This window comes from Mandrillus leucophaeus, unplaced genomic scaffold (assembly GCF_000951045.1).
Source record: "Mandrillus leucophaeus isolate KB7577 unplaced genomic scaffold, Mleu.le_1.0 Scaffold570, whole genome shotgun sequence".
NCBI lineage: Eukaryota > Metazoa > Chordata > Mammalia > Primates > Cercopithecidae > Mandrillus > Mandrillus leucophaeus.
Window position 1 is genome coordinate 985,170 of NW_012106142.1, and position 11,160 is coordinate 996,329.

Here is an 11,160-nt window from a genome sequence, read left to right on the forward strand (position 1 = left end):
ATGGAGAGTTCAATGTGAACTTAATAATTTTATAGTTCTGAAGAGTTAATTTACTGATGGAGAGTTCAATGTGAACTTAATAATTTTATAGTTCTACTATCAGCTCTACATGCATCTTTTGGTGGAGGTTTTCTATTTTTAAGTATTCTTTTAAGGTAAAGTGGCAATAGCCTAACATGTGGATGGCTTGGTTTTAGGGCATTAAAATGTCATTTCCTTGAGCCATCTGAAGTACTTATGAGTCTCAGTCTTTTTGTACTTGATCCCATGGATCGACTTCTGTTGGAATACTTATAATTGAGTTTTTCTTTTTTAAGCAGATTCATTTGTTCTAAATATTTTGTGTAAGATTATAAAATGAACCTTAATATATCACAGCTTTCCATAACATAGATTTCGAGTTCAAAGTCTTTTAATTTTAAAATACTTTAAATAAATACTTTCAAATTTTAAAAGTATTTAAAATTTTTTTGAATGCATTTTTATTGATATGACTTTTAGGTGGAGACAGACTGAAGCAACATTTTAAAGAGTACTTTTTTTTTTTTAAAAAAGGTATCGGCTAACAAGGGTGAAATTGGTGATGCCACTCCATTTAATGATGCTGTTAACGTGCAGAAGATTTCTAATCTTTTATCTGATTATGGCTATCATCTCAGAGGAAATGAGGTATATTTGCTCTTATAGTAGTAATTTGTCATTTGTGTTTTTTTGTATGTGTGTAGTTTTATTCTGAAACAATATAACCTTTTATTGAAGTATAATATGTGCACATATAGAGATGTACAGCTTGATGAATTTTCACAAAGTAAGCACAGCTGCATGACTAGCACCAAGATCTAAAAATGTGAAGGCAGCGACTGAACCTTTTTCAGTCACTACCTTTCCACTCCCACCCCAAGCTAACTACTCTCTTAATTGCTAACATTTTAGATTAGTTCTGTGCTTTTTTTATATAAATGGAGTTACACAATATATGCACATATCTTCTTTGACGTTGTTTAATTTTTAGGTCTACACTTCAAAATCTGTGTTTGTTGCAGGTCCTATACAATGGGTTCACTGGTCGAAAAATCACATCACAAATATTTATTGGCCCCACTTATTACCAGCGATTGAAGCATATGGTGGATGATAAGATTCACTCTCGTGCTAGGGGACCTATTCAGATCCTCAATAGACAGCCCATGGAGGGTAGATCTCGGTAAGAACTGTATCATCATCGTTATTATTAATTAACCTTATATTATGAAAAATGTCAACACACCAAAATGGAGATAGTGGTATAATGAATGCCTGTGTGCCTGTTACCCCCATTTCAACAATTATCAACTGATGGCCAGTCTTGTTGCATTCATCTCTATCCTTCTAACCTTTGATATTATCATCATGTTTTAAAGGCAGAGTCTCACTCTGTCACCCAGGCTGGAGTGCAGTGGCATGACCATGGCTCTCTGCAGCCTTGAACTGGGCACAAGCAATCCTCCTACCTTAGCCTCCCAAGTAACTAAATTGATATTGTTTCTTAAGTCCTTTTTTGAGTTTATTGGTTGCCCTCCAACCTTTTTTTTACTACAGGCCTATGCCACTACACCTTTTTTAAAAAAAAAAAAATTTTTTTTTGTAGAGGCCAGGCACAGTGGCTCATGTCTGCAATCCCAGCACTTTGGGAGGCCAAGGCGGGTAGATCACCTGAGGTCAGAAGTCCAAGACCAGTTTGGTCAACGTGGCGAAACACCGTCTCTACTAAAAATACAAAAAATTAGTTGGGCACACACCTGTAATCCCAGCTACTCGGGAGGCTGAGGCCTAAGAATCGCTTGAACCTGGGAGGCGAAGGTTGCCATGAGCCGAGATCATACCACTGCACTCCAGCCTGGGTAACAGAGTAAGACTTCGTCTCAAAACAAAAACAAAAAAAATTTTGTAGAAATGGGGTCTCACTATGTTGCCCAGGCTGAACTTGAACTCATGGCCACAATCCTCTAGCCTCAGCCTCCCAAAGTATTGGAATTACAGGCGTAAACCACTGCGTCCAGCCCTCTTGATTATTTTTAAGCAAAGTCCAGACATCATATAATTTCTCCTATAAATGTTTCAGTGTATATCTTTAAAAGAATGGTTCTCAAATCTCTTGATCCCAGGAACCCACAATGCTTTTGTTTTATGTGAGTTGTATTTATTGATATTTATCATATTAGAAGTTAAAGCTGAGATTTTAAATTTATTATTTAAAAAATGCTAATAAGCTCATTACATGTTAACATAAATAACATGTTTTGGCTGGGCACGGGGCTCACGCCTGTAATCCCAGCTACTCAGGAGCCTGAGGGAAGAATTGCTTGAACCCAGGAGGTAGAGGTTGCAGTGAGCCAAGATTACGCCACTGCACTCCAGCCTGGGCGACAGAGTGAGACTGTCTCGATAACAAAACAAAACCAAAAACCATGTTTAATGAAAAATATATCTATTTTCCAGATGAATTTAGTAAGAATAACATTGGTTTACATTTTTGTGAATCTCTCTAATGACTTGGCTTAACAGAAACAGCTGGATTCTTACATCTACTTCTGCATTCATTCCATTGTAGTATTTTATTTTTTATATTTAAGTATATGAGGAAACTCTGATTTCATGCAGATAAGTGGTTGGAAAGAGAGGAATATTTTGATTTTTTTTTTTTTTTTCTGAGACAGTCTCACTCTTACCCAGGCTGGAGTGCAGTGGTGCAATCTTGGCGCACAGCAACCTTCACCTCCTGGGTTCAAGCGATTCTCGTGCCTCAGCCTCCCGAGTAGCTGGGATTACAGGTGTGCGCCACCAAGTCCAGCTAATTTTTGTATTTTTTGTAGAGCCAGGGTTTCACCATGTTGCCCAGGCTGGTCTCAAACTCTTGGCCTCAAGTGATCCGCCTGCCTTGGCCTCCCAAATTGCTGGGATTACAGGCAAGAGCCACTGTGCCCAGCCCCTGCCCCCGCCCCCCCTTTTTTTTGGAGACAGGTTCACCCCTGTTCCCTAGGCTGGAGTGTGGTGGCACAATCACAGCTCACTGCAGCCTCTACGTTCCAGGCTCAGGTGATCCTTCTACCTCAGCCTCAAGTAGCTGGGACTACAGGCATGCGCCACCATGCCCAGCTAATTTGTCATATTTTTTAGTAGAGACAGGATTTCGCCATGTCTCCCAGCTGGTCTCAGACTCTGGAGCTCCAGTGATCCACTTGTCTGCCTTGGCCTCCCAAAGTGCTGGGATTGTAGGCATGAGCCAAGGCGCCTGGTCTATGGATATTTTTTTGATGCTACACCAAAACGATAAGTTGTAGTTTCTCAAAGATTGGTTTTGATGTAGAAACTGAAACCATATGAATGAACCTTCTGCATTTTTTATGTTTAAAGTTCATTGGTTTGTCTTGTACTTCAAATGTATCTTTTACACATGCATATTTTGTAGCATCCTAATTGGTCATTTGGAAAATAATTGGTTTGCTGAGTTATGCAGATTTTCAAATGTTGACATATTTCATTATAATAAAAAAATTGCATTTGTTAATATGACTACTGATGTCATTAGAAAAGCCTTTAAATATGTCAGGGAGCTATCAAGCCCATAGTGGTGCAGAGAAGTTTCCTAAAATTCTGATTTTTGCTTGAAGCTCACAATTTTAATCATTTTCAGCAAATACTTAAAATTATTTTCCTCAGAGTAAAAGATTTACTTTTTTTGTTTGCTTTCATTTCTTCTTGTTTATTTCTTTGTCTGCCAAATATCTACAGCATCGTCAACTTAATTCTAAGTCTGAATTAACATAATGGGTGTTAACATGTTGATGAGTTAACCTAGTTGGTGTCAGCTGGCTAGTCGAGTAAAAAAGATATTCCATGATGAAAGGGACTAGTTCAGAATCATGCAAGTGCTTTTGTTCAAGACAGTCGTCTTCACTATACAGTAGAAGTGCTTATGAAATGTTCCATTTTATTTTACTTTATTTTTTACATAGAGACTGGGTCTTACTGTGTTGCTCAGGCTGGTCTCAAACTCCTGGGCTCAATCCAGCCTCTCACCTTGGCCTCCCAAAGTGCTGGGATTATAGGTGTGGGCCATCGTGCCTGTTTGAGGACTTTCATTTTTTAAAAGTTACAGGATATGAAAGAGATGTGTACTCAACGGTCAAAGTTTAATAAAACTATTTATTTTCACTGCTTCATTAAGGACATTTTTCAGTAAAACTGGTTTTTCTCCCCTTCACTTGAATGGAGAATATGACTGCTAGTAATGTTTGGTTCTACTACCCTGAGTTCTGCTAAGGTGCCAGCAGTTTTATTCATGTTTCCACCATCAGTGCAAATGTAAACACAGTGAAAGAAGCAAATGTATGTTGTTAGTATTACTATTAAAAATAACTTTGACTCTCAGGAGGTCCATAAACCACACTCTGAGAACCTCTGCTGTAGAAGATTAGGATGTTAAGCCTAACCACAGTACCTCCTTAGTATTAAATATCCAGGTTTACATTTCCCTGAATATCGCATAAGTGTTTTAATGGTTTGTTGGTTTCAATCAGTATACAAATAAGGTCCATGCTTTGCAATTGATTGATAGTGACCCATAAGTCCTTTTTTGAATTTATTGGTTGCCTTCCAACCTTTTTTTTTCCCTTGTAATTTATTTGTTGAAGAATCTGGACTGTTTGTCCAGGGCTTGAGACTGAATTTTGCTGCTTGCATCCCAAGTGCTGTGCATTCCTGCTTTTTTCGTTTTGTTTTGTTTTGTTTTGTAAATAATTAGATCTTGAGGCTTGAGATTTAGGGTTTGAGTTTTTTGGCAGTAATCCTTCATAGGTGGTATTCTATACTTCCAGTATCTGGTTGCCTTTCTTTTTATGATTTTTAGCAGCTATTAATGATCACTACCTAAAGACCTTAATTAAATAGAGATTTCAAACTGATACCATTCTATTTTTTTCTCATTTCTTCTTCAGTTTTTTAGCCAGACTACTTCTAAAACTTTGTTTCCTCAACTGTTTGGTTACCTAGTGACGTAGTTCCTATAGTAAGGGCAGGAATAAATGCTTGATTCTCTTCTTTTATTTACCAGTTTTCAAAATAGCGAGTTGGTTTTCTAATGATCCAGATCAGTGGTCCAAAGTCGACCAATGATTTTTTTGTTTTGGGGGAGTATCATTATAAACCCATTGGTTTTATTTTGTGTATTTTGGATATTAAGTATGTTAAGGAAGCCATCATCATCTGTTTGCCTGGCCATCTGAATAATGCATTTCACTTCTTATGTTGTGGAAACCTATTATCATTTACCTGTTCTTTCCATTACTTCAGCCAACATGTGTTTATGATTTCAAGGTTGATTGCCTGGGACAGTCATTCCATTGACAAGCTGCCTTATTTAGATTGTCTTTTTCATTATTCATTTTTTTAGTTTAGAGTTGAATTCTAGAAAGTTAAATGATAGGATGATGAACCTCCACTCTATGCGTTATTGTATCTTATGAGGAAAATTAAATGCTATACTTAAGAATCTAATGTATCTACTCCATTTGGGGACCTTCTTTTTTTACTTTTATTTGTTAAAAAATAGAGATGGGGTCTCGCCATGTTGCCCAGGCTCCTGAGCTCAAGAGATCCACCCAGTCTGCTTCCCAAAGTGCTGGGATTACAGGGGTGAGCCACTTTGCTTAGCCCATTTGGGGACTTTCTAATGCACATCAAATAGTTGGTAGACTTCTCCTCTCCCCACCAGTAGAGAGAATGCTAGGGTATAAAAATTAGCCTAGTTCTCCTTCTTTGCAAATATTATTCTCCACCTTTGCCATTATTCAAGGCAGTATTTATAATAAAAAATAAGTACAAAGTAATAATTTTTTTCTCTTAACAGTGACGGTGGCCTGCGTTTTGGAGAAATGGAACGAGATTGTCAGATTGCCCACGGAGCAGCCCAGTTTTTAAGGGAAAGATTGTTTGAGGCATCAGATCCATATCAGGTTCATGTTTGCAATCTTTGTGGAATAATGGCGATTGCCAACACCAGGACCCATACATATGAATGCAGGGGCTGCCGCAATAAAACCCAGGTGTGTATAGACTTTACTGGCAGTTGATGTTTGTTTAGAGGAAACTATGTTGGTCTGATTATCCAGGCAGATTTAGTGTGGTGGAACAGATTGGCATTTTTACAATTTTGATAGCATGCTTCTGTAAGATTCCTAGTTCTAAATATGAAAAAGATAATTTGATTTTTCTAAAAACCAGTTTAGGTTTCAGTGTGGTAATTTCTCTAAGCTATTCATCTTTTGGAAATAAGAAGACTTTGTACAAGGGATTTTAAACAATGCGTTTTTAAAAACCTTTTAGTTGAGGTGGGTGAATATAAATTATGTCTGGCAGAAAGGGTAAAATACCAAAGCCTGCTAGGAGAAAGAACCACCATAAGCCGAGGTAGCAGAGTGCGTGTTCTCAGCTCCGCTCATTTATTCGTTAGCTGCAGTACCAGATCTTTGCCTTTTTCTGGGGTAGAGAAGTGGATTCACTTCAGTACAATTCTGCTAATTACTATTTGTTTTTTCTTTTCAGATTTCTTTGGTGCGAATGCCTTATGCATGCAAACTATTGTTTCAGGAACTTATGTCTATGAGTATTGCACCGCGAATGATGAGTGTTTAGCTATTTTACAAGACTCAACAAGATAAAAATATCTTGGTGTCTTGTTTCTATTGTGTGGCTTTTAAAAAATGACAAATAATGTACTGTGTTGTGATAAAAAAGTAGTTTATTTGTTTAACGATATGCATGCTTTTCTTCTGTAAATATATAATAAAGTTTTGTAGATAGTCTCGATGTGTGATCTTTATTTTGTATTTCTCTGTATAAAACCAGTGAATATAACTAAAGTGTTAGTGGATTGGATTAAAAGAAACTTATTAGGCAAGAACAGGTAATGTAGTTATCCATGACTACTTTTAACCATGCAGACTAATATATTCTGGAGGTTTATAGCTCAGCACCTTCACCTGTTTAAAAAAAGAAAAAGATAAAAATTAGTTACATATAGGGATGTGGTTGACTTTTGAACTGTCAGGTAGTTGAGTGTTTCCAAATAAATGAAGATGTTAAAATGTGGGGATAAAGGATATATGAGTAATTGTATAAATAATATGCTGGAGTGCTCTTTGGAACTCGAGTTACATGATTTTAGCCATGAAAGGCAATTTTGCTGTATTGGTTGATGCATCAAAGGTACATCTTATTATAGAACGGGAAGAGCACATTTCACAAATGAGATTCAGAGAGGTTAAAGACCTTTCCTTTGTAGTCCAGATCTTCAAAAGGTAGAGTGGAGGAAAAATTAGTAGCAGAGCTGAGACTCAAACGCATGGCTTGACTCTTAGCTACTGCTCTGTTTCATTGCCTGGCATTACACATTATGGCTGAAGAGAATCTGACCACATACTTCTTTATTTTCATATCACAGCTGAGTGATCTGCACAGTGGAATGGTTTGACATGCTGATGGTAAATTTTGTTCTTTTGTCTAAGGGAAAGCCAATTCAGACATCAGTTTCATAGAACTATATAAATGTAAAGTAGCACTGCTGTGACACTCAGGATGGGTTCTTCAGAGGAAGTTTTTTGGCAGTGAAGGAAGGGGAGACAGAACAGAAGTGGGCATTTGCCAGTATACTCTCTTTCTGGCTTTTTCTTTTAAAAGCAAAAGTGAAGGGTGAGAATTGCCCACAATCGTTTTCTTTTAAATGAGAATTTAATATAATAGTCACGACACAAAGGGAAAATGCCAAGTAGATAGGTAGAAAGCTATGGGAAATAGAAGCCATTCCAGGCAAGTTTGAGTTTTGACTCTTACATGTTAGATAAGGTAAAAGCATCTAAGTCATAATAACGACGTTCAGTCACCCATCCAGATAATCTTTTGGAGTCTTGTGCTCTACATTTTAATGGCATACTTAATGCCCTTATGGATTCCTAACTACAGAATTTCATTAATAGCTATGTCTGATACTTTCATAATTAGTTCTGTTCTTTTTTAAGCAAATGTACTAGTCATTTTTAAATGGCTGTGAGATTTATTTTGTACCTTTTTTCACTGGTATTTCATGTAAGGCATCAACCACTGTAATTTTTGCCGATGCTGAAGCCTGTCCTTGGGAATTGGATGCATGGCACTCATATTCTCCAGCATCGTCCTTACTTAGAGGAGATACCTGTGAAAGAAAAAGGATCTAGTATTCCTCTGTGGTGGTCTTCTCTTTTGTCAGTGGTTCCAATGAGGTCATTATATCATAAGTTTCCTAAGATGACCAGGGGATTCATAGCAAAGGTGCTGCCAGAAGTAGTGCAAGTCCTGTGCTAGGAGACTTCGATAGCTACTACATTTGGTTTGCTGAGGAGTCATCTCAGGAAATGTAATGGACAACTTTTGATCATACTGCATAGGTTAAAAACTAGATAGGTACACATTATTGGTTTGAGGGCAACCTTGATAAGGGTATGTGATCAAAGTATTCTCCATGAATATCAAGGGTCAAGTAAAATAAGGTATTTATTAATCAATAATGAGTTAAAACGATGCTTGGGCCATGCAGCTCTGTGTAAGGATTTTGCTTTGAACTCTTAGGAAAATAGTAGTTCTTGTTAATTCATTGGTTGTTTTCAAAACATGCAATAAAGCACTTTTCCTTTAGTTTCTCTGAAAGAGAAGCAGCGACTCCATGGTAAAGCTATTCCAAAGAGATGTGGAAGAGCAAGCACCTTCAGGCTGGCAGTACATCAGGCACCTTTGCCAGGTCCGCTTATGTCTAATGCTAAGAATGAAACTCTTGCCAGCTCTTGGTTCTGGTACTCACCAGCACCCAGCCAGTTACTTCATGCTTTTCTGGGCCACCCCGGGTCTGAATGGCCAGGTTGTCCCGGTCACCAGGTAGGAGTTCTGTCCTTTGAACTCCATAGTGACCCCTTTTTACCTGCAAAAACAAAAGGAGAGAGTATACTGAGTTTTGTACACCAGATCATCTACTTGGAAGTGGCCACATCCCTACAATTTCACATGGTGTATGTCAGACTTTCTAATAGAGAAAACCCAGCATTTTTCTCAACTATCTCCCTTTACTACTTTTAAAATAGAGATCCTTTTATTTCTTCCTGCCAGTTTTCTGCTAAGCTTACATGTTTTAAACTAATGTGTTTTTCTGCATGCTTGGGGAATACACATGTTCATAATTTCCTTCCACTGGCCACCATCATTCATTCACTCATACTCTTGGAAATTCTGCTTCTCGGTGCCAGGCCTTTTCCCTGTCATGCCATGTTCGACTGATGAACTGTCACCCAGTACTAGGTGTGATGCTTGGGACCTTGGGGCTCTTCCTGCAACAGCTTCATCAATGGACAATAGTAGGCTGAGACCAAAGCCAATACCATTACTTTGTTCTGAGGGCTAAGAATTAATCAAATGATTTACTGAACACCTAAGATAAAAAACACCTATCAAAGGAGTTCGAGACCAGACTGACCAACATGACGAAACCCTGTCTCTACAAAACACAAAAATCAGCCCAGTGTGTTGGCGAGCGCCTGTAGTCCCAGCTACTCAGGAGGCTAAGGTGGGAGAATTGCTTGAACCTGGGAGGCGGAGGTTGCAGTGAGCCGAGATAGCGCCACTGCACTCCAGCCTGGGCAACAGAGTGAGACTCCATCTCAAAAAAAGAAAAAAAAAAAAACAGCTGTCAAATACATGTGCTATCACTGTTCTTTTATGACAAAACTTGTTGACTGTTTCTGTGTATGTCATGTTGAGATTCAGAAGAAATTTCTTTGATTCAAGGCCAATACTAATGTATCCTTTTTGCTCTCATTTTAAAAGGCAAAATGTTTATTGTATAAACTCTGGAAAATATACAAAAGAATGAAATTCACTTGTAGCTCCTCGATATATATACATTTAGCAGCTGAGTTACAGAGTACAAATATTTTAAGCCTTGTGATAATGGTGAGTTAAAAAAAAAAAAGGATATACGAATTGTTTGTTCATTCCATCCCAGACCTCCTTTAAGAGGCTGACATTTATTGATACTTGACATTTATTGATACTACCTTTGTAATTAGAAAGGATTTACAACCTCAGGTAATTTCCTTTTCATTTTCTTCTATAATAAAGCAAATCTTAATAAAGACCAGATAATAGTGTGTATATATAGACACACTGTATGTGTAAATATAATAAATACATATATAAGTAAATCTATATATACACTTTGTTAATTTCCATCTCAGTGTTGCTTTTCCCATGTGGATCCCACTCCTACCATGTGTTTTTTGTTACTCTGCTGTTGTCTAGGCTTCAAACCTACACTGTATTTTCTCAGCTTTATGATGCCAGGACCGGGACTCAGCAAACCACATGTGATCTAGGCCAACTCCTGCTCTTGAAAAAATACCTTGCATGACTGATTTGGAAAGCCTGGCTTTTTGCATTTTTTTTCTGGAATTTTCCCACATTGCTACTAATGCTGTAAAGACAAACATGTACTCAATAGGTACCTTTCCCCTTAGTCTCCCAAGTAGCTGGAAGAAATGGTTTATGCTAATACAGCTTTTGCAATAGTTACTTAAAAATGGGTTTTAAGAATATTTTGGTAGAAGTATTTATTTGATTCAATGTCTAAAGTAATATGTCTCTGACCTTTATTCACTGAATTTCAGAATCATGTAAGAGTTTTATGTGTGACCAAAGCAAGAAAATAAGAAACACTGCAGCACTGAAATACTGAATCTCAGCAACTGAGCCTCAAATCCCATAGCTCTTGGTAAAGAGCATTTTATGTTAATTAACTTGATCCACAATGGAAAGGGAAATGTATCTTGTTAAATATAATATTTAACAGAAATCACTGTATATATATACTTTATTTTTCCCTTCTTTTCACAGGTGTTGGCATGGTGTATTTTAATTAATGTTACATAATTATAAAAGGTTATACATCATGTAGAAAACATAGAAAAAACTGCCAAGAATTTTCATATGGAACATTTTTGGCCAGGCGCGGTAGCTCAAGCCTGTAATCCCAGCACTTTGGGAGGCCGAGACGGGCGGATCACGAGGTCAGGAGATCGAGACCATCCTGGCTAACACGGTGAA

General features: G+C 37.6%; 2 protein-coding genes across 2 annotated transcripts in view; one reads left to right on the forward strand and one right to left on the reverse strand.

Moving 5' to 3' along the window:
- POLR2B (polymerase (RNA) II (DNA directed) polypeptide B, 140kDa) overlaps positions 1 to 6,842 on the forward strand; it is a 64,310-nt gene extending 57,468 nt beyond the window's left edge. Inside the window, exons 23-26 of the mRNA XM_011998454.1 lie at positions 556 to 669; positions 1,044 to 1,204; positions 5,888 to 6,083; positions 6,583 to 6,842. Coding sequence (XP_011853844.1) covers positions 556 to 669; positions 1,044 to 1,204; positions 5,888 to 6,083; positions 6,583 to 6,672 — 561 coding nt within the window. The 3' untranslated portion in view covers positions 6,673 to 6,842. The remainder of the gene's footprint in view (positions 1 to 555; positions 670 to 1,043; positions 1,205 to 5,887; positions 6,084 to 6,582) is intronic.
- Positions 6,754 to 11,160, reverse strand: part of IGFBP7 (insulin-like growth factor binding protein 7) — a 134,478-nt gene continuing 130,071 nt past the window's right edge. The window contains exons 6-8 of the mRNA XM_011998459.1: positions 8,870 to 8,986; positions 8,101 to 8,227; positions 6,754 to 7,019 (exon numbers count right to left, since the gene is read on the reverse strand). Of these exons, the coding sequence (XP_011853849.1) occupies positions 7,000 to 7,019; positions 8,101 to 8,227; positions 8,870 to 8,986 (264 nt within the window). The 3' untranslated portion in view covers positions 6,754 to 6,999. The remainder of the gene's footprint in view (positions 7,020 to 8,100; positions 8,228 to 8,869; positions 8,987 to 11,160) is intronic.